The sequence below is a fragment of the Canis lupus genome, chromosome 19, assembly GCF_003254725.2.
Source record: "Canis lupus dingo isolate Sandy chromosome 19, ASM325472v2, whole genome shotgun sequence".
Taxonomy (NCBI): Eukaryota; Metazoa; Chordata; class Mammalia; order Carnivora; family Canidae; genus Canis; species Canis lupus.
Window position 1 is genome coordinate 27,060,034 of NC_064261.1, and position 24,055 is coordinate 27,084,088.

Consider the following 24,055-nt stretch of genomic DNA (forward strand, 5'->3'; position numbering starts at 1 on the left):
TTTAGTGCCTGCCTTTGGCCCAGGGCGCGATCCTGGAGTCCCGGGATCGAGTCCCGCGACAGGCTCCCGGCATGGAGCCTGCTTCTCCCCCCTCCTGTGTCTCTGCCTCTCTCTCTCTCTCTATGTCTATCATAAATAAATAAATCTTTAAAACAAAATAAAAGTAACGTCTATTACAAAAGGTAGAGTCCAGCTTGGCCATTATGCCATTAAAGTACTATGCTCATTTGTTGCAGTTCAGTATGACTTTGGCAATTGCAACAAAACTGTACAATAATTTGGCATAATTTATATATTACAACTGTTGTGACATCTATTTTCAACATGAGCATTTTAACACAAAGTAAATGGGGCAAAAATCTTCTAAATCCTCTAGCATCTGGCATTCAGGTACAATATTTGAAAGATCAGAATTTATAATTATGGAGAAATCAAGACAAAACATGCTAAGATTTAAAGATATATGATATATATGCACATATATTCAACACATATATTTAGATTTATTTAAAGAAAAATGTACATACATGTATATAAATCTAGAAATATATTCATGTAATATTTAAATTTATAAATTTATATTTACAATATGTCTTTAAATACTACTATGCATGTGTATGTACATATTTGTACATTGAAAAAAATTACAATGTAATTTTTCAACTCTAGCTTAAATAACAGGATCACATTTTTACCGCAGCAGTTTCATTCATATATCTACGTTTAAATAAGGTCATCTGTAAGGTTTCAAGTTTGAAAAAAAAAATTACAAGGCTGCATTTACTCCAAAATTCTCACATGCTTAAAACACTCATGTAAACACAATGTCTGAAACACTACATGACATGGCACAAAGATATGCACTACGTGGGGAAAGGTGAGGGTTGTGGTCATAGAAACTTAAGACAGAAAGGACCTGCCTCCTCAGAGTAAATGCAGCCTTGTGTCCAGGATCTCTGTGCTACACAGAGCTCCCCTTTCTCCAGCCTGGCTCAGACTCCTTCCTATTCACAGAAGCTACCACACACAGGCAGCCCGTGTGTTTAGAACATAGCACCAACTTGTTCATGCTTATCTACTCAGTCCTTCCTTATCTTATCGGTTTTTTCCACTTTGTTTTGTAGTCCATTAATGGGACTTTGGCTGCTGATTATTGCAGGGTGTCATAAGAGGACAGATAGGACAAAATTGTAGAAGAACCATTTCAAGATCAAAAAAATCTAAAAAATCTATCAAAATAGCTGAGGAAAAAAAAAAATCATAGCACTTACCCTACTGACAAGTCAGAAACTCCATGCTCTCATCTACATGCCCATCTGTGCATATCCTTTCATTGTGTACCTTAACAAACATTTATCTTACTTTTGACGAGGGATTTCTACATTCTACTCTTGAAGTTCCCTTAATTTATTGCATGCAGAATGTGCCTAACAGATGCTTAATATCCTAAATTACAATCAGATAAGACAGGATGTTAGGGTTCCATGATTCTCTGGTACAGATTTTTTCTGCAAGTACATCTTTCCCACACGACAAAGCACCTGTGGTGTTCAGACCAAAATAATTCCAGCCTGGTTTTTATGACTCCTTCTCCCTACTTACAATAACTAAAAACAAATTAAGACCACCACCCCCACCAAAAAAAAACACTACAAAAGGCATTGCTCTTTTATATAGACTTGAGAATTAAAGTCCAAATAATTATTAAATCATGAAACTGGAGAATTATTTGTAGGCTAGAGCCTAAACAAATTTAGTGACACCGTGTAGTTGCTTCTCTAGTTCAGACAGCTGCTGCAAGAGGAATGGTGCATTTGGTAACATGACGGGGAAGGATGCTCTCCCACATGAACAGTCACAATTGGCCAGGGAATTGAAACACAAGATTGACTCCTGCTCATGCTCATATTTTCTGGGTTCTCTCTTCTTTTCCTTATTAACATGAAGGGAAACAGAACTGGAAACCATACTTAACAGGAATCGATACCTATGCTGACTAGATTATGCTTTTCTCTTTACTATCAACTGCTATCATTTTAATCGCAAACTTAATGAAGCTTGCTTTCTTTTGGACTTTTTAAAGAATACTAGAGAGACTCATTGCCTCCTTGAGGTCCTTGCCAGGCCTGGAATCCTTCCATCTGACTAGAGCCAAGTAGGCACCCGGGGCTTCAGACTTTGGCCCAGAGCCTTTTTATTTAGGTGTAACTCCCCCAGGCTCTTCCTCTAGCTCTTCTGTCTGCTACCAGGATTCTCAGTTAATTGTTTTTAATGAGCCGGAGTGGGTAACTATCTTCACCTGTAACCACAAGATTTTACCTTCTCCACTATTTAGTTTATTGAAAAAAAATCTGACTTATTGAAATTGCTTTCCATTTTGTATACAAAGCTCAAAAGAAAGAAAATTGCAAGCCAATTTCCTCTGGGTATCTTCACTAGGTGCATCACATACACCTACCTTCAATACTGATAGTAGTATCTATTTTTTATTTATTTAGCACTGTGTAAAGTTGACACACATTAACCCATTTGCAGTTTCTGCAATGGTTCTCAACATAAGGTCCCTGATGAGCAGCACCAGAATTACTAGGGATTTTCTTATAAATCTAAATTCTCAGCCCCATTCTAAATTTACTGGATTAGAAGCTCTGCAGGTGGCGCCCAGCAATTTGTGTCTTAAGCTGTATACAACATTCTGAAGCACATTTATTTTTGAGAATCTCTGCTTCATGGACCACATTAAGTAAACACATTCATATACCCACTTTGCAGAGGAGGAAACCGAGCCTTCTATGGATTAAATCATTTATCAAAGTCATAGAATTTCTAGCTGCTGGACTTCAAAGACTGATATAATCTAAGGGAGAAAGAAAAGAAAAAAATCATGATAAAGACTAAATGAATCAAAGGTAGCTAATTAGATTTCTTCCTCTCAGTCACTATGCATTGCTAAAATAATTCAATATATTCACATAAAAAAATCTAATGCTTTGCTCCGTGTTAAAGTTGAGGTATTAACTCTGTTTTCTAAATCTAAAGTGGGTGTCTCCCAAACCTAACTGGTTTATATATATTGGAAATGCACTTATAAGTCAAGTTTCCTGTGAACTGCTGAGGGACTTTAACAATAAGTTTAATTTAATAGCAGTGGATTTAGAAGAATTAATTTTAACCAGATTATCCTCCTTCCCATGATTACCAGCTGCTGGATCTCATCCCATTACAAATGCAGGAGAATGCAAACATCTGCTCAGCCCTAGAAAGTGTCCACATGAATATTAATCCTGAAGACTGCATGTTGAGTCTCTGTCCATGTGATGTGTTTAAATGCCACATGTGTTAATGTGTGAAAGTATTTACTCCTTAAAGAGGCTAGACCCCATGTTGGGAAGTTTTCTGAAACATCTCAACAAATTCTAACATTAAGAAGGGAAAACAGATGGACTTCATTGTGGAACTTTCAAGGGCTCATGTGGAGCCAGAGGGCTGGAAGGAAGCCTGCTGATTCTGGGGCAAAAGACCAGGCTGTTGCTTTCACAATGTTGATTGGCCAGTTGTTCCTTCTTCCCTTTTCTGCAGAGCCTCATCCAGCAATAAGAGAATCTAAGATCAATAAAAAGTGCTAAGGACAAAATCAAGGGGATGATACATGGGAAATATCAAGCTTTGAGGGTTTGTTCTAAGCTGGATCCCTAGTGAAGCTCAGGCTTTCTTGCCAGGTATTATTGAACCCACAGCACAGCCCATAAACCAGAGTCCAAGCAGGGAAGATGAATTGATGCAAAGGGCCTGGAATTTTCTAGATATATGCCTGCCATGGATGGGGAGAATCATTATAATAAGGTTAAGTGATATTTTCAAGATCATACAAGCAACTGGTGGTGCAAATGGAATTTGACTCTACTCAAAAGCCTCTGCATTTCCCTCCACTCCTTGTTTCTGTTGGTCTGGTATGTGGTACTATCTCACTTTTGAACCGGTGGTCTCCATTAAGTCAGAGGCAAAATTCTAGCCAGGGGCTAACTTCTTAATTGAGCTTTTAGTTATGATTAACTATGAAATAAATATCTGTATTAAAAGCTGTATAAGAGAGAGAACCAAGGAGAGTACTATTAACAAAATCTCAAAAAATATATTTGATACCATTTTCTGATATGTAGTCCTTGTTATTTGACAACAATAACAACAAAAAACCCATCAAAACAAAGAAATAAACACATAATGACTTAATTTCTTCGTATGTAGCGAAAGAAGATATGTATGAGCTGGTAGTCTGCAATATCTAGCCACCTTTGGTCTTCAGGTTTATCTTATAGAATTCATCAGAGAAATCTTGTATCAATTTAGATTATTATTAGAGTATTTAGATTATTTTAGATTATTATTAATTCTGTATATCTCAGATACATCTTATACAGGTTCCTGTAAGAATCTGTTTATATCTTATACATCTTCCTTTCTGATTTTGTTTACAGCACTTATCCTTCTGTGAATGTTCCTCCCTTCCTATAACTTTCTCTTCCTCCCTTCCTATGCTACGTTTGTATTAGTCACTCAGCCTTCTGTAGTTGCTGGGAATCCAAAGTAACTTGAACATGTTCCTTGCCCTGTGGAATCATCTGTGTTCCTTGCACTCTACTCACCAGGACACTTTCTCAAAGCTTCCTGCTCCTGGATGGTCATCAGTGCTGCTTGTATACATATGCTCTGTTGCAGTGTCATTTACCTTCTCCTTGATGGCTCTGCACATCCAGGGAAGGCATTAACCACACCAGAACACCCCCTCTTTTTTTTTTTTTTTGTCAAACACCTAGTATACTATGTGGTGTGTAATGAGAGTTTAAAAGATATATGTTGATGGTCATGAGATTCTTGATCTCAAATTGTTTTCTGAAATTGGTAGGCTTAAAAAATACTATATCAAATAGTGATCAATACTCAGGATGTTCTAGACCAACCTGGCAAAATAAATGTGTATGAATCATGAAGATCAAAGAATGTCTCCCTGGGATGTATGAGTGGCTCAGTGGTTAAGCACATCTGCCTTTGGCTTAGGGCATGATCCTGGAGTGCTGGGATCGACTTCTACATCAGGCTCCCTGCATGGATCCTGCTTCTCCCTCTCCCTCTGCCTTTGTCTCTGCCCCTCTCTTTCTGTGTGTCTCATGAATAAATAAATAAAATCTTTTAAAAAAGAGAGCATCTCCCAGATAATTCAGAAGTCACTCAAGGATGAAATCAGAGAACTGATCAGCTAAATGTATAATCCATTGTTTCAGTTGATCTCTGTGTGAGAAAAGTGCTAGGTAACATATGCAAGCCCTTTATATTAAGAAAGATTCCATAAAGCTACAGGAAATCATAGACCACCTTATCATATAGGCCAAAAGGCTATATAATAAAGGACTAGATTCCTGATGTATTTAGGAAGAGGCAACATGATTTTCAGAAAAGAAAACTGTAATCTAAATATTACTAATATACAGTATATTCAGAAAGGAGTGGGGAGATTGTGAGGAGGCTGGAATCTGTCATGTATTATTGGTCATCAGTGAGGCCTACTGGCATGGAAATTGCATCACTGAAGGAAAGGTATCAAAGCCCCTAGTTATGAAAGGATTTGAAAAACTATTCTGTAGTGGAGGAGAAGACATTTTCATGTCTACGTTGCATTAGCAAACAATTGGTTCAGTGAGTAAACACTTGAGGCAGACTTTGGCTTTGTATACATTAGTCTCTCCCAACTCTAGATGTGATGATCTCTTTTACAGAATCATCAACAGAAGACTAAGGCCAGAAAGCTAGTTCTAAACCTCCTTCTCAGCACAGCACTGATTGCAGAACCACCAGCAGGAAGGATATGAAATCAGTTAACAAAGCTATAATGTGTTATGGATCCCTTCTGGGCATTGTCATGTCCTGTAAGCTTCCCCCTCAAACCTCACCATGTTGGTTCAGACCAGATGGTACTTGAATTTCCACTTTGGTTTTACTTAGCAGGCTACTTTTCCCCTGGACCAGAATGTGTCCTGATTCCTACCCATTTGGCACCAGCCCTTTGAGAATATTAGGTCTTAATTCTTATGTCATCAACCATTACCTAAGGTGTTATCTGGTCATTTAGGTGCTTGAGTTTTATGGACAGACAGAGTTAATGTGCATCTTGGTCCATCATTTTACTACTCATGTGATACGGGCTAGGTTTCTTGGCTCTTCAGAACCTAAATTTTCTCCCTCAAAATAGAAACAATTCATTAGGCTTATTTAGAAGGTATTAGGTAATATCTTTGGTAATCTTAGCTGAGTGCTTATTCATATTGAGTGTCAGATAAAGTAGCTCCTTCACAGCATTGGGCTTCCTGGAATATAGATCCCAGAAGAATCAATCAAATTCACTACAACCCTTTGGATGTATTCTGAACTGCTATTATTTCGTTTGTAGGTGCCAGACCTGTGAAATTCCTTGCTTTAGTCATGACCTCAACTCTTTAAGCTTCTTGTCTCCTCCAGTGGTCTATATCACTGTGGTCCTTGCATCCTTTATGAAAGAACCTTCCTATATTATGGCATGAGGAATGATCAGAGTGGTACCATCTCAAAATATATGACCTGCATCAAGCAGAGACTGATTGTGAATGTCTAGTTTAATGGAGACTAGAAAGAAGTAAGTGATCATGTAGGTAAAACAGACCTCTAATATCTTCATGGTCAATACTGAGGAATCCACTGACAACAGATACTTGTTTAAAATCAGTACCTGAGAGGGGCTCCTTAGATTATCTCTGGAAAAGGTGAGTAGAGTAAGTTTTTCTACAAAGGATCAACAGAACTTTAACATTGGTAATAGGATTAAACCTAGAAAAAAAAAGGCAAATGACTAAAAGAAAGAAAAATTAGTAAAATCCAGGATTCTTATAATTTACTTCTAATTCTTATTTTCTGTCATCATCATAATAAAATGCAGTAGGAGAAGCATAAAACTTACTGAAGTTTATAGGTGACATTAAAGTCTCTAAGTAGAAGGCAGAGTTGAAGTATAGAGTTTGTATGAATGTATGTATGTATGTGTGTAAAAGTGGCCAGAAAAGGCAAACATATTATCCTATATGCCTCAATAAAAAGTATTTTCTTTATAAACTAAATGCGGTTGAGATGGGGCCTGGAGATTAGGTATAAAATGACTTTAGGGACTTCAGGTAGACTTTTCTTTGTCTTTTGTGCATGGTGGTTTTCTAGTGGTGAAGTTCTTGGATACAAAAGGGTAACAGAATTGTGATATATATTATCTTTTACATCCAAGAAGTGTGATGAAAGGTAATAGAATCTGGGAGCTCTGACGATGGAGTGAATGCACCTTTAACATGTGCTGACGGAACCTACCTTATGAGTTGAAGATCCTTCTATTAGCTTCTTGCCCTGTCCCAATAAGAATTTATTAAATACTTGTGAGTCCATTGACTGGAAAGATTACCCTGAGATGCTGCTGTAGCCAGAATGGGTATGAAATTTGCCATCAGAAAGGATATTGAAAATGAAATATATATCATTCAATCCTCATATGAGGCTTTTGTATCCATAGCTAATGTACTTGGCGTAGCTGATTTATGCAGAAACATGCAGAGAAAAGAGAAAAAGCTCAAGAAAAAGAAAATTTCCCTAAAATTTTATAATAGATCTAAAGATGGAGAAATCTATCTTAGGTGAGAAGAGGAAAGGATCCTAACTGACTTGCACACAATCATAAGCAATGTGGATAAAGTGATTTTATGTATTTATTTACTAAAGATTTTATTTATTTATTCATGAGACACACACACACACAGAGAGAGAGAGAGAGAGAGGCAGAGACACAGGCAGAGGGATAAGCAGGCTCCATGCAGGAAGCCTTGATGTGGGACTGGATCCTGGGACTCCAGGATCATGCCCTGAGCTGAAGGTGGCGCTAAACCGCTGAGCCACCCGGGCTGCCGGATAAACTGACTTAAAAATAGAACACCATATTTTAAAACACAGGCATGAGTGGTTGTCTTTAAATTTCAGAGTGATAAATATCAGAAAATAAAGGAAAGTGTCAATGCACATAAAGGATAATGAGTTTATAGAATACTTACATGCTTTTGTGGGAAACAGAGATGGATTCATTAAGGGTTTGAACATACATAGAAGGGACTCAGAATTGAAGCAGTATTTCATGCATTTGGGCCTATCTTTCCAAATGACTGGTAACAGGACTCTAGTCTGCATGGATTTAATTAGAGGTCCCTTTGTTCCAAATATATTTATCCATTTTACCAAACATAGGTTAATGTTGCTCCTCAGAGTTAGAATCTTAATATTTGTATTTTTTTGGCATGTCTACAAGCCAACCAGGAAAAGATTTTAAATCTGCTAAGATTCTAAAATTGTCACTGAATTTGTCCCTGAGACCTTCACACCTGATTATTTAGTGAAGTGGGAAACTCTGGCTTGTTCATAAATCATGATTCATCTCTAAGCAGCTGCTTGGTGGCCTCATTCATGAACATTCCATTCAGTGCCAGATCAGAAATTCTTCAAATTGAATTTTTAGGGCATGAATATTTGATATTGTACATTGTACAGATAGATATATTTTCAGGATGAGAACTTTGTAAAATACAATAAATCCCTTGAGTACTGGTAAATTGATATCCCATCCGCGACATGTCCTAAGTTGTATTGTTTGCTAACTCAATTTTAAAAAGCATTACAAACTTCATATCATCTGAAAATTGACAATCTTCGAAAGACTGTGTGAAAGTCTCATTCTAGAGATTCTCTACTTCCACAAGATATATCATTCCTTAATTAATTCAGTACTTGATATTGATGCTTTTAGGGTTGACTTTTTATGAAAAGTTAAATAGAATAATTTAGAGATTTTTATAAAAAGTCTCTTGTTTGGCCGTTGCTCTCATCTTGCTTATCAGGCTTAACTCTGGTAAATCTATAATCTTACTCTAATTAAAAATTTAAAATAAAAAGTAAAATGAATACATAAAACTTCTCAAGGTAATCTATTCATCCAGCACCCTAATCTTGTGGAAATAATAATGAATATTAACCACAAGTCAGATTTTACTTATGTCCATGAAGTATCTGGTAAAATACTGAGTCTATGTTTGATGGACATAGAGTTTCAGAGTTTGAGCCCTCTATATGATATAGAAACACAGTTTGATATTATTGCTGTGTTCTCACTCATATTTTAGCAACGTGAATAAAACAATAGAGCTTAACATTATTTTTACAGAGTGGGTCTAATAAAGTTTGTATTTAAAGTGAGAAAGGTAAATCAATTTTGTGAAACTGAAAAAAATAATCAAGTTCAATAAAGGAGAAATAGAAAGTACAGTTTTGCAATCATGTACTTTTAGAAATAAAGCTTAGTTTTGTATTCTGGCACCACCAGTAGGAGCTTGTGTCAGTCTCTGTGAGCTTCATGCCTCTATGTGCTGTCTATGAGACACTTCAGAGATAAAGCAATGGTGACTGAAAGGTAAGGGATGAAAAAGGACATTCCATGCGAATGGAAAGCAAATGAAAGCTGGGGTAGCTATATTCAATCAGACAAAATAGACTTTAAAACAAAGACTGTGATAAAAGGAAAAGAGAGTGGTACATAATGGTAAAAGAATCAAAAGAAGAAGATATAACATAAATATCTATGCAGTATGCATAGGAGCATCAAATATATAGAGGAAATATTTATAGACTTAAGGGTAAAAATAGGAGACTTTAACTCTTCACTTACATCAATGAAAAGATTATCCAGACAGAAAAATTAATAAGGAAACATCAACCTTAAAAGGCACATTTTGCCAGAAGGATTTAACAGGTATAGATAGAACATTCCATTCAAAAGCAGCAGGATACACATTCTTCTCAAATACACATGGAACATTCTCTAGGATATATCACATGTTAGGCCTCAAAACAAATCTCACTAAATTCAAGAAAAATTGAAATCATATCAAACATCTTTTCTGATAACAATGTTACGAAACTAGAAATTACAATGGGTGCTTGGGTGGTCTCAGCTGGCTAAGTATCTGACTCTTGATGTTGGCTCAGGTCATAATCTCAGGGTCATAGGATCGAACCCTGCATCATGGCCCATGATCAGCATGAAATCTGCTTGTCCCTCTCCCTCTGCACCCCTTTTCTCCCCTGTTCACAAGTTCTCTCTCTCAAATAAATAAAAATAAATAAAATCTTTTTAAAAAAGAAATCAATTATAAGAAGAAAGCTAGAAAAACTACAAATGCATGGGGATTAAACAACATGTTAGTAAACTACTACTGGATCAGAGAGGAAGTCAAAAGAGAAAGAAAAACCTAGAGACAAATGAAAATGGAAATATGGCATACTAAAATCTATGGGGTGAAGCAACAGCAATTCTAAGAAGGAAGTTCATAGTAATACAGGCCTACCTCAAGAAATAAAAAAAATCTCAAATACGTAATTTAACTTGACACCTAAAGGAACTAGAAAAATAAGAACAAAGTTCAAAATTAGTAGAAAGAGGGAAATAAGAAAGATCAGAGTGGAAATAAATGAAATAAAAACTAAAAACAAAACAAAATAAAAACAAAAGACTACCACCACCACCATCAAACACAACATAATAGAGAACATCAATGAAACTAACAACGGGCTCTTTAAAAAGACAAAAACTGACAAACTTTTTGCTAGACTTACCACAAAAGGGAGAGGGCTCAAATAAAATTAGAAATGAAGGAGAACTTATAATTCATACCACAGAAATAAGAGGGATTGGAAAAGACTATTATGAATGATTACATGCCAATAAGTTGGACAACCTAGTAGAAATGGTTAAAGTCCTAGAAACCTAGATTTATCTAAGACAATCATGAAGAAATAGAAAATTTGAGTAGACCAATTGTTAGTAAGGAGATTGAGTCAGCAATAAAAAATTTTTCCAAGAAACAAAAGTCTAGGACTAGATGGCTTCATTGGTTAATTCTACCAAATATTCAAAGATTTAATACCTATTTTCAAACATCCAAAAAAATAAAGAGGCGGGAATGCTCCCAAACTCATTTTATGGAGCCAGCATTACCCTGATACTAAAACTAGACAAGGACAACATAAAGAAGAAAATCAAAGCCAATATCCCTAATGAACATAGATGCAAAAATCCTCAACTAAATATTAGTAAATTGAATGTAACAATACGTTAAAAGAGTTATACACCATTATCAAGTAGGATTTATCACATGGATACAAGATTCAACATCTACACATCAATCAATGTGATATATCACATTAACAAAAGTGAAAGATAAAAATCATATGATCACCTCAATATATAGGGAAAAAACATTTGACAAAACTCAACATCCATTTGTGATAAAAACTCTCAACAAAGTGGTATGGGAATGTAGCTCAACATAATAAATGTCATATGTGACTGAACCACAGCTAATATCATATTCAACAGCATAAAGCTGAAAGCTTATGGAAAGCTTAGGAAAGCTAAAGCTGAAAGCTTAGGAAAACTCCTAAGTATGCCCACTCTCGCCACTTTCATTCAATATAGTATTGCAAATCATAGGCATAACAATCTTGTGCAAAAAATCTGTTGTGTCTCTACACACTAATAACAAAGTATCAGAAAGAGAAATAAAGATAACCCATTTACAATTGCATCAGAAAAAAAACAAAATACCTAAAAATAATTTTAACCTAAGAAGTGAAACACTTGTACACGTAAAACTATAACTCCTGATGAAAGAAACTGAGAACACAAATAATTGGAAAGATATTTCATGCTTATGGATTGGAAGACTCACTATTGTTAAAATGTCCATACTACCCAAAGCATTGTATAGATTCAGTGCAATCCCTATGAAAATTACAACGGCATTTTTCATAGAAGTAGAAAAAAGAATTCTAAAATGTATATGGAACCACAAAAGGCCCCAAATAGCCAACACAATCTTGAGAAAGAGCAAAGCTGAAGGCATCATGCTTCCCGATTTCAAACCAAACTACAAAGCCATAGTAGTCAAAATATGGTATGGCATTGGCATAAAAACAGACATATAGATCAATGGGACAACATAAAGAGCCCAGAAATAAACCCATGCATACATGGTTAATTAATTTATGACAAAGGAGGCAAAATATATAGTGGAGAAAAGACTGTGTCTTCAACAAATGGTGCTGGCAACACTGGAGAGCTACATGCAAAAAAGTGAAACTAGACCACTATCTGACAACATCAACATAAACTAATTTAAAATGGATTAAAGACTGAATGTGGGAAGGAAATCTGAATGGACATTTTTCCAAAGAAGACATCCAGATGGTTAACAGGTACATGAAAAGATGTTCATCATCACTAATCATCAAGGGACTACAAATCAAAACCACAATAAGATATTGTGTTACGCTTGTCAGAGTGGTTATTATTAGAAAAGACAAGAAATAACAAGTGTTGGCAAGGATGTGGAGAATAAGCAACCCTCATGCACTGTTGTTGGGAATGCAAACCTGGTGCAGCCACTATAGAAAACAGCATGGAGGTGCCTCAAAAAATTAAAAAAAAGAATAACCATATGATCCTGCAATTTCCATACTGAGTATCTATCCAAAAAAAATGAAAATGCTAATTCAAAGAGATATGCAACCCTATGTTCAATGCAGAATTATTTATAATAGTCAATGTATGCTAACAACCTAAGTTTCCATCAGTGGGTGAATGAATAAAGATGTTGTGTACACACATACACACATTTTATACTTAACCATAAGAAAGAATGAAATCTTGCCATTTACAACAATATGGATGATCCACAAGGGTATTATGCTTAGTATAAGTCAATTAGAAAAAGACAAATGCCATGTAATTTCATTTACATGTTGAAACTAACAAAGTAAACAAATAAAATCTAGACTCTTAAGTATGGAGAACTGATTCCTGTTGCCAGAAGGGAGGAGTTGGGGTTTGGACAAAGTGGGTGAAGAAGATCAAGAAATACAATCCTGCAGTTATAAAATAAGAAGTCATGGGAATACAATGTACATCATGGAGGATACAGACAATAATATTATATGGACAATAGTATTATATGACCACAGATGGTAACTAAACTTATTGTGGTAACCTTTTTGCAATGTAGACAAATGTTGAATCATACATTGTATACCTGAAACGAATATAATCTTGCATATCGGTTATACCTCAATAAAAATATTTAGACAAAATGACTCAAAAATACAATTCATTCTGAAAAATGACCAGTTCTGATTGAAAATGCCAAAGAAAATAAATAATCCAACATCTATTTGTCCCTCTCAAGTCAACATAAAACCATAAAATTGTTCCTCAAAATAGAAGGTGTGCTTATTTCTCATTTCAAACTAAAAGCAAAACAAAAGAAAGCAAACACCTGTAAAAATTTATGGAGGCTTCAAAACTGAGTGAATAAAATAGAATAGTCCCCCAAAGCCCTATTTAAAAAAAAAAACATTTTAAAGTCTTATTTATTTAAGTAATTCCTACCCTCAATGTGGGCTTGAACTCATGACCCCAAGATCAAGGATCACATGATCTTCCAACTGAGCCAGCCAGTCACACCTTAAAATCCAATTTTTAAGAAGAAAACCCATGCTCCCTATAAATATTACAACTTAATGTTACAGGCAATCCACAACGCAGAGTACTAACCACTATATGATCACGGCGAGCTACTAGGGATCCATTACAGGCAATCCAGAATAAAGATGATAACAATAGTATTATCAAGATCCAATCTGCCATAACTAATCTCAATCCTCAATTTACTATTATTTTCAATTAGCAATATTGATGAGTAGGCTATTATCAAATAACAATGAACATAAAATAGGAATTTGTTTCCAACGAGGTGGGGCCAACACACAGAAAAATATGGACAATAGCAATTCGAAACATATGTGGCATTAGTTTAACAGTGGAAACAATGAGGGAGACTATGAGGACAGATTACTCTATCAACCGCCAAATCTTCACGAATTATGTACATTTAGAAAAAATAAATGAATATTGGGAGATGTTTTTCCCTAAATTGTTAGCAACATAAAATAACACATTATTAGTGCATGAGTTTCTGAAGCCCCCTCTAGGTGCCTCTTGCTGTGCCTCTGTCTTCCTTTCTAACTTCGGTCTGGGGACAGCCTTTCACTATACAAGGAAGGTCAAGAGCTTGGGTCTTGGGCGGGGGAGTAAAGTGCCTTTTCACAACTTGGAGCACATTATCCTTTGCTTCTAGGTGAATATTGTTTATAATGACAAAATGAGTTTGCATTTTGCATTTGTCTTTTTAAACCTTTTATTCATTTTCAAATCTTGAATAGAGGCCGTTGAGCATAGAGCCTTTAAAGTCAGACCAGACTACAGATTCTCATACCGAGATTTGCCAATTGTTAAGTGTTGGTCAGATTACATAACTGAGCTAGCTGGGTCACTATGAGATATGAAGGATGCCTGATACATGATGAATAAGTGAGTAAATAAATACATACCCAATAAATCAATATGTTCTCATTAACAATCAGACTCTTGTAGTATCCTTCTGTTTTCATAGATAAAGAATGGAGACCCAGTCAGTGAATTACTCAAGTTACCAGAAGAGGAGGAAACATGAAACTTTTTTGCAGCGGACATCCTAATTTCCCTTGGAACTGTAGCCATGCTGGAGATAGGACGCATATACTGTCTAATTATTTCTGAATGGGCACTCCACAGTAATTAAGCTACCAACAATCTGGGTATAGGAAAATGATAGAAATGCTCACTGGTTACGATCATTACATCTCAGATTCATTCATCGGAAGAAAAAAGATGTCCTACCCAGATGCTGTCTTCTTGCTTGTACTGTTTCCAGTTGCGTCCTGTGTCACTGAACATCAGGCTGTAACTCGTCACCCAGTCAGAGCTTCCGTATCTTCCCTGCGTGGCCACTGCTGTAATCTCCACTCTGTTTCCCAGGTCCATCTGGAGCCACTGTTGAGCATTGGAATCTGCTGGGGACCAACCGCCAGTTCCTGGAAGAAGATCAGAGAGAAAGAGAGTTGTAGTAACATCCCACATGGCTGCAACTTTCAGCTCTCAAAAAGAAATGAAATGGTGTGCCACTAAGATGTCTTTACCCCCCAATGTGCCCTGCTTATCCTTGCTTGGCCTGACTTCCATTCTCATTTTCCATCCTATTCCCTTTCATGGTTCAGGATGAATCCATAACTCTTCCTGTTGTTCCTTCTATAACTTGGTTCCTTCCATAACTCTTCCTGTCTTTCCTCAGGCATTAGTTGCATTTTCTGGATTCTTAGTAAAATCAGTATTACTTATATATTTTTATTTTCTTACAATCCTAATCTTGTAAGATGTTTTCTAACCCCCACCTGACGGGGATCTCCTTCTTTTCTTCTTTTCTCCACTGTTTCATCCCTCCCTCTACCACAGCCCAGACTTTTAACTGTGGATACAAAGGTGAAAGATCATTGACTGTGTCTTTGATTCTGTCTCATCCATTCGACTCATGTACACAGAGCACCTAGAGCATTTTGGGTACCAAAGAGGGACATACAAACAAAAATGTGCAATGTGATGTGACAGGAAGCCTCATGAAAAGGCAAACACAGGTATAATAGGAGCACAGTGGACAGGATGTCTCAGGGATGATTGGAAAGTTCTTGAGACAGTAGAGCTGAAATCCAAAGCAAGAACAACCATTTTGCAGGCAAATAAGGTTAAAGAAAGAAAACGTTGGTGAGATCAGACAGGGCCAAGGGAACAGCATACACAAAATCTCAGAGGGACATGAAAGAGCGTGCTGCTTTTCTGGATCTACGTGAGATTCAGTATACTTGCCACACAGAAACATTGACATGTGACAAAAGCCTTTAGGCCCTACAATTTCATTATTTGACACACTGGAACTTTGCAGAAGACCAATATTAGCTCTCGTTTAGTTGGAAGACTTGTGGCCTCCATCTTCTATATTAATTTCACATAGGAATGAAGAAGTCAATAATCATTTTTACTAGACCCAAGAGTTCACAAATCTTCCAAATCCCGAAGGGGAATCCTGGAAAGGCAGAATGTGTATGCCACAGGGGTGGGGGGGGGTGGGGGCTGGAGGGGGTGAGAGGGAAACAACACCTCTGTGAAGTACCTTGCTCGGGGTCAAAATGGTGAGTTAATTAAATTTTCTACTTAGAGGGCTTAATCAACAAATTCCTTTGTACTTCAAACTATGTCATTTAAGATCATTTTCGTAATGTCCTGCTCTGCTTTCTCACTATCTCGGAAGGAGACAATGGGACTTCTCCTTGGAAACTGAGAACTATTCTGAGCCCTGACTCCCCAGTGCAGACAGCCTGTCATTGATGGAAGCCGACATGTAGACATGGGAGATGGAGGATGCGAGGTGGACTGTACTTTGGTCATAGGCACTTCGTACAAGTTGTGGGTTGATTTTTTTCTAATAAATAGCTACCGCTGTTGGGCTTTTATTTGATATTTTTAAAACATTTCCTAGAAGATTGAAATGTAGAGAAAGGAAGAGAAGGAATATATTCAGCATCTATTATGGAATGCATTTTATTAAGTGATTCACAAGACATGCATACAGTTGTAGATATGACTGATTTCCCTAATATGCATTCTTTCTTCTTCTGTGGTGGGTGTAAGGCTTAATTTCATTTTCATCTCTCCATACTATTACAGTTATAGCCACAGAGATAAGTTCTCTCCAATCAAAACATGACTAGGAAGAAGATGTGCTACTTCTAAGCCAACTGGTCTCTTCCCCCATTTGCTTTCTGTGTGTGTGTGTGTGTGTGTGTGTGTATTTAAATTCAATTAGCCAACATATAGTACACCATTACTTTTGAACGTAGTGTTCAATAATTTATCAGCTGCATATAACACCCAGTGCTCATCACATCACATCCCCTCCTTAATGTCCATCACTGAAGCACCACATCCCTCCACCCACCTCCTCTCCAGCAACCCTCAGTTTGTTTTGTATAATTAAGTCTCTCATGGTTTTTCTCCCTCTCTGATGACTGCTCATTCAGTTTTTCCTCCCCTCCCCTATGATCCTCTGAGCTATTCCATAAGTGTGAAACCATATGATAATTATCATTCTCTGGTTGACTTATTTTGCTCAGCATAATACCCTCCAGTTCCATCCATGTAGATGTAAATGGTAGGTATACACCCTTCCTAATGGCTCAGTAGTGTTCCACTGTATCTTTATACTATATCTTCTTTATCCATTCATCTGTCAATGGACATCTCAGCTCTTTTCACAGTTTGGCTATTACAGACATTACTGCTATGAACATTGGGGCGCAGATGCCCCTTTCAATCACTACATTTGTACCTGTGGGGTAAATACCCAGTAGGGCAGTTGCTGAAGTTCCCCTTCTACTATTGATGGACGCAGTTGGCACCAAGGCCCACTAATTAAGTAGTAGAACAACACAGAAAGATCCTGGATTCCAGTATCATCACATGAAGGAAAACATCTGCCCACTTGAATGCCTGCCCCAAATAATAACGTGAACAAGAACTAAACATCTATGTTGTTTAAGACATTGCACATTGGAACTTATTTGATATTGTAGTTCATTCTACTTTAAAACATACATGATATTCTGTGAAATAAATGCACAGTTCCCGTTATTTGGCTAAGGAGACTGAGATCCAGCAAGTTTAGAACATTTGACACTCAGGATTCAAGCATAGCTCTTTGAGACTATTTTGTAGCAGAAAAAAAATGTTTTTAAAAATCCAGAAAAATCAATGAAGAGGAAAGGCACTTGGAGGAGGCATTTGAGCAGACAGTCTGCCATGCCAGATCTGGAAGTACATTTTTATCAACCAGCTCTGTCTTCACTAACCTGTCCAAAATTCCCTGTCTGGACTGCCTTCTCTCAACTTCTCACAACTGACAGGGAGGCGTAAGAAGAGCTTTTACATTTCAAGAAAAAAAAATTCCAAAGTGATTCTGAGCCTACTCTTTATTTCCATTCAATTTCACCTCCTGCCCATTTCGTGAAGCCTCCTTCTTCTTAAGTGGAAAGAAAAAGCAAAGTTGTATAAACTATATGATCTCAACAGTATTAAAACATGATAGAAGAGAAATTTGTATGGTGATTTCTTCTGAGTGATGAAAATATGAGTGATTTCATTCTTTTATGCTTTTTGCCTGTAACATATTTTCTATTATCAGCTTGCCTTTCTTATATAAATGGAGACTCGCATTATTCATATTTATATGGTTTATTGCATAAAGAATATGTACAGCAATTGGACAGCTGGTGACAACTCGTGACTTTTTGTGTGATCATCACTATTTTTGAAATCAAAATCTTCAAACCTTAATTAACTATTTATCTTTTATCCTCAATAATCCACAGCCAGACTTCCTAGTCATGCTGTAGGATTTTTTCTTCATTTATTATAATTATCCTTATCATACTCATATATGATAGGACCTTATGTTAAGAATGGAAGAGAGAAAACAAAATGACAAAGAACTCTTCCTGTCACCTTGCAAAGCATAAAATCACAAAAGACTGACCAAAAACCAAACCAAACCAAACCAAGACAAGACAAAACAAAAGAGGGAGTGTTAATGCTAGATGATTTCTTCAAATTTGTCTAAAGAAAATCACATCTCCCTTTTGCCCACAGTAAAATCACCCTGAAATTAACCAAAATGGAATTGTTGCTGTTCACCTTCATTAACACATCAAATTAAAAATGCTCCTAATCTAGAAGCTTCAGCCTAAGGTCTTAAAACAGAGGGACACTATCTGGGTGTTAATTGCCAAGAACTCTTTCCCGCTGTTGAAGATGTTCCCTGCATTACAGCTAATAGGCCAGGCATCCAGGGTCACCATGGTTGCTATGGCAAACATTTTGTTCCTTGCACCAAACAATAAATGTGTTTTCAAAATGATGAGAGAAGCCTAAAGATACTATTTGCAGCTACTCTAAGACACAATGTGCCCACACTAGCTTTCTGTTTCTGAATTATTATCTAAATTGGGGGTGGAACATACACACAGATACCTACGTTTGGCAAGTCAAACGTGTTAATTAAGGCAATGCTGCCTGTAATTGTGGCTAAGGTATCAATGATCACTATTTGCATAATCACTGCAGTTTAAATTTAAGAGAATTTAACAAAAAGTTAAGGGAAGATTTCAATTTTAAAGGAAAAATAACTTCACTTTATATTTTAATATCATCTAGAAGTTTCCAATAGTTTTCAAACATGGGATCTTGAATGATTTCCGTGCTCTATCTTAGCACAGCCCACACCCCAAACATTACATTCACTTTATATGACTTTTGGGAAGAAGATGGCAAAAGGAGATCATGGACTGCAAGCCGTAAGAGACCTGGTTGAAGACACAGTTCTACTCCTGAGGTCAGTCTGGATGAGAAATTCTCAAAGGAGTTCAATCATCAGAAATACCTTGAGGGCTTATGAAGATGATAATACACGTTCTGGGCCTTCTCCTCAATAATTTATTCAAGAGCCTAACCTGGGAATCTGATTTTTTGAAATTGTTCCTGATATGCTAAGTGTTTTGGGAAAAAGTGGATGACTTAGCTTCTACAATTTCAGTTCTAATATTTTACAAATAAGGATTGCTTTATTTATCTATGTAGTGGTCCAAAACAGCTTAAATCCAACATGCTATTTTTGATTATTGAAAACAACAGTAACAACAACATAACATGAAATTGCCTCTGAATCTAAATATGAACATCCTTCTCTCATTTGTCCCCCAATTCTCCACACCAAACAAAGATGTGTAGTTAAATTCAGACTTAACAATTGCCAAGTCACAAAAACAGACACATAGATCAGTGGAACAGAATAGAGAACCCAGAAGTGGACCCTGAACTTTATGGTCAACTAATATTCGATAAAGGAGGAAAGACTATCCATTGGAAGAAAGACAGTCTCTTCAATAAATGGTGCTGGGAAAATTGGACATCCACATGCAGAAGAATGAAACTAGACCACTCTCTTGCACCATACACAAAGATAAACTCAAAATGGATGAAAGATCTAAATGTGAGACAAGATTCCATCAAAATCCTAGAGAAGAACACAGGCAACACCCTTTTTGAACTCGGCCACAGTAACTTCTTGCAAGATACATCCACGAAAGCAAAAGAAACAAAAGCAAAAATGAACTATTGGGACTTCATCAAGATAAGAAGCTTTTGCACATCAAAGGATACAGTCAACAAAACTCAAAGACAACCTACAGAATGGGAGAAGATATTTGCAAATGACCTATCAGATAAAGGGCTAGTTTCCAAGATCTATAAAGAACTTATTCAACTCAACACCAAAGAAACAAACAATCCAATCATGAAATGGGCAAAAGACATGAAGAGAAATCTCACAGAGGAAGACATAGACATGGCCAACAAGCCCATGAGAAAATGCTCTGCATCACTTGCCATCAGGGAAATACAAATCAAAACCACAATGAGATACCACCTCACACCGGTGAGAATGGGGCAAATTAACAAGGCAGGAAACAACAAATGTTGGAGGGGATGCGGAGAAAAGGGATCCCTCTTACACTGTTGGTGGGAATGTGAACTGATGCAGCCACTCTGGAAAACTGTGTGGAGGTTCCTCAAAGAGTTAAAAATAGACCTGCCCTACGACCCAGCAATTGCACTATTGGGGATTTACCCCAAAGATACAGATGCAGTGAAACGCCGGGACACCTGCACCCCAATGTTTATAGCAGCAATGGCCACAGTAGCCAAACTGTGGAAGGAGCCTCGGTGTCCATCGAAAGATGAATGGATAAAGAAGATGTGGTTTATGTATACAATGGAATATTACTCAGCTATTAGAAATGACAAATACCCACCATTTGCTTCAACGTGGATGGAACTGGAGGGTATTATGCTGAGTGAAGTAAGTCAGTCGGAGAAGGACAAACATTATATGTTCTCATTCATTTGGGGAATATAAATAATAGTGAAAGGGAATATAAGGGAAGGGAGAAGAAATGTGTGGGAAATATCAGAAAGGGAGACAGAACGTAAAGACTGCTAACTCTGGGAAACGAACTAGGGGTGGTAGAAGGGGAGGAGGGCGGGGGGTGGGAGTGAATGGGTGACGGGCCACTGGGGGTTATTCTGTATGTTAGTAAATTGAACACCAATAAAAAATTAAAAAAAAAAAAACAATTGCCAAGGAAATCTGAAAAATTGTGAATTGAGAAATATCCACCTGGGCTTTTGCTTGAATAGTTATTTGCACTTGCGATTAATCCTATTGCCCCTTCTCATCACCCTCATCTCACATGCCCTTGTAAGGTTCATTCATACACACTATTAGCTGATGGATGGTCTTTGGTAAGTGCTTACTTAGCACCACCTTGTGCATTTAGAACACATGGCCTCATTCATCATCACAGTAGCTCTATATGATAGATATTATTATTATGCCCATTTTACAGGAGGTGACACTGAGGCCAGAAAGGTTGGACAGCATTTCCAAGATCATATGACTAGTGAGTGGCAGAACTGGGGATTCAAACCCACAAAACCAGGACCCAGAGCCCAAACTCTTGACCACTCAGCAACATTGCCTCTGAAAAGGATGAACAGAAAACCCTTCTCCTGCTCCGTTTGCTTTTCCAAAATAGCAATTCTCATGAGACACATAATTTGCATTTCATATTTTGTTTTGAATATCTCACCTTATTCTCATAGCAATCAGCAATGTATTTTTAATTTCTATTTACGAGAGAATAAAGCATCCTCAAAGGCCAACCAGCTTATGGTGGTGAGAAACTATTCTCTAAACCAGTCCTTCTGATATCTCCTCCCTGCCTGAGGTTCTAACGGGGACCAATGTCTTCCGCCTTAGAAATGACCCTCATGGAAAATTCTAAACAAAGTTTAAAGTAAGACAAGAGACACAGGTCTTCTGAGTTCCAGCAGACTCCCTTTTCAGCCCTTTATACCATAATATTTATTTTCCACTTCACATACTAGGGGAGACTCTAAGCATGAAATAGAATAACTGGTAGAAAATGCAGAAATTCCTCAGTTTCTACAGTTATTTCCACTTCTAACTCAGAAAAGGAAATGAGAGTTGACTGATGTCACACACTGGAAATGGACGCAAGACAGATTACATATAACCCTCTGTTCAGTGGAATTTTATAACTATCATTCAAAACGAGAGTCCATTTAGTACAAGACCAACAGGAGCTAGAATAGTCATACATATACACAGAACATTTTACCCCTAATCTGTTTGAAGCACACAGTCATTTTTAAAAACCCTACAATAAACCCATGGGGAATAGATTTCTTAGGCACGTGCCTTCCCCCAGATTTACTCAAGGCCCTAAAAAGCTATAAGCACATTGTCACAAATGCCTGGGAGGTTAGCTTGAATTACTAGCGGCATCATTAATTATTAAATATTTGGTGCCTGTGTAAGCAACAGTTCAAGATTTTTTTCAGGGACAAAACTACCTAGTGATGGTAATGAGAAAGGCAGAGAGAGACACTGTCCCATAAATATTTAACATTATACAGTATGAATAAGAGTGATAACAATATTCATAAGTTTGCACACAGCACTCAGGAGGGCTTCTTGCACCTCCATGCACGGAGTTGTTATTTTCCATTTGTAGTAGGATCTGTGACTGGGCAAGGATTTCTGAGACTGGTGGGGATGTGGGCTGGAAGCCAAGGCATCATCTTTCTGCTACTGGGCAGGTGTGGTAGATTCTAGGGGTTGTAGGCCAACCTTGGCCAAGGATCCTACACTTTTATCTGCACATTTATTTAGGCACTAAGGAGCCTCCTGGGGAAAAAGAAAAGGGGGAACCTGACCAAATACCCTGTGGTTTTCAAAACAGATAAAAACTCATAGGAAAATTTGAAGTGGTCCTACTGAGGCCGATTTGCAGAGAAGACCAAAGCGGATTATAAGAGGAGACTCATAAAAGGGAGGGGAGAGTCTGGGTCTGATTCAGACCCAGTCATAACTGAGGCTGCCTCAAGAGTAATGATGGGGGGCAGTGGCTCCCTCTGTGTGACTTGGTTTGGATACCCAGAAGTCAATTATGAGACATGAGTTTGAATGTAAGTAGTTTATTTGGGAATTGACCCCAGAGAGTTGGGTTAGGCAGATGGAGCTGCCAATCTATAGCACATCAGCAAGCCAACCTTCCTGTAGAATGAGCTTAATCCCATCAGTGCAGGATGCACCTAAGGGTTCTGTTACCAGAGCATTATCATAACTGTGTTTATTTTTGTTTTCTTTTTGATATACAGCAACTCAGTCAGGCACTGCTTGAAACTTCTGGAAGGCAGTGATAGAGCCCTCAGGCAGAGTAGGGAATGTGTAGTTACTGGGGTTGAAAGTGGTTGCATTGGGAGATTCCTCAGGGTTCCACTCCCGTCTTTCTTAGGGAATGGATTCATCTCTCAACTGTGGGTGCAGGCTGACAACTAGAACTGTCCCCTGCTCCAGAGATTTGCCCGTGGCCAAGCAGAAGCATACTTGCTCAGAAAGCTGCCACTTCCCACTTCTACCTCAGCCAGTGATGGACTGATACAAAGTTCCAAAAGTCAATCCCATTATATCAAGACATGGTTGATATTTATGGTGCAATCTGTGGTTTAGATCTTCCTCCTGGCATCAGAAGGAAGCTAGGCCTCAGCTGAGACTTCACTAGCCTATCCCTTTGCCTTCCCTCATAACCTGTCTCCAGAAATCACTCTTCCACAAATAATTTGAATAGGAAGTCCCACCTCAGCTGAGATCCTCAGTTGTTGTCCCTGTACTGAAAGTAGTGAAGCCTAGGAGATATGGGCTCTGACAGCCTTAGCTATAGTGTGTGTACTTGTTCACACGCCTGTGTGTCCGCATTTATGGGAGAAAGCTGTATTATTAATTTGAAGAATTCTAATGCTCATTACTCAGATAGCTCAGCTGTGATGTCC

The 24,055-nt window shown here is 37.5% G+C and overlaps 1 protein-coding gene across 2 annotated transcripts in view; it reads right to left on the bottom strand.

Moving 5' to 3' along the window:
* Window positions 1-24,055, bottom strand: part of CNTNAP5 (contactin associated protein family member 5) — a 796,284-nt gene that overhangs the window by 586,963 nt on the left and 185,266 nt on the right. For both annotated transcript variants that reach the window (XM_035702065.2, XM_035702066.2), the window contains exon 3: window positions 14,879-15,072. In XM_035702065.2, coding sequence (XP_035557958.1) covers window positions 14,879-15,072 — 194 coding nt within the window. The remainder of the gene's footprint in view (window positions 1-14,878; window positions 15,073-24,055) is intronic.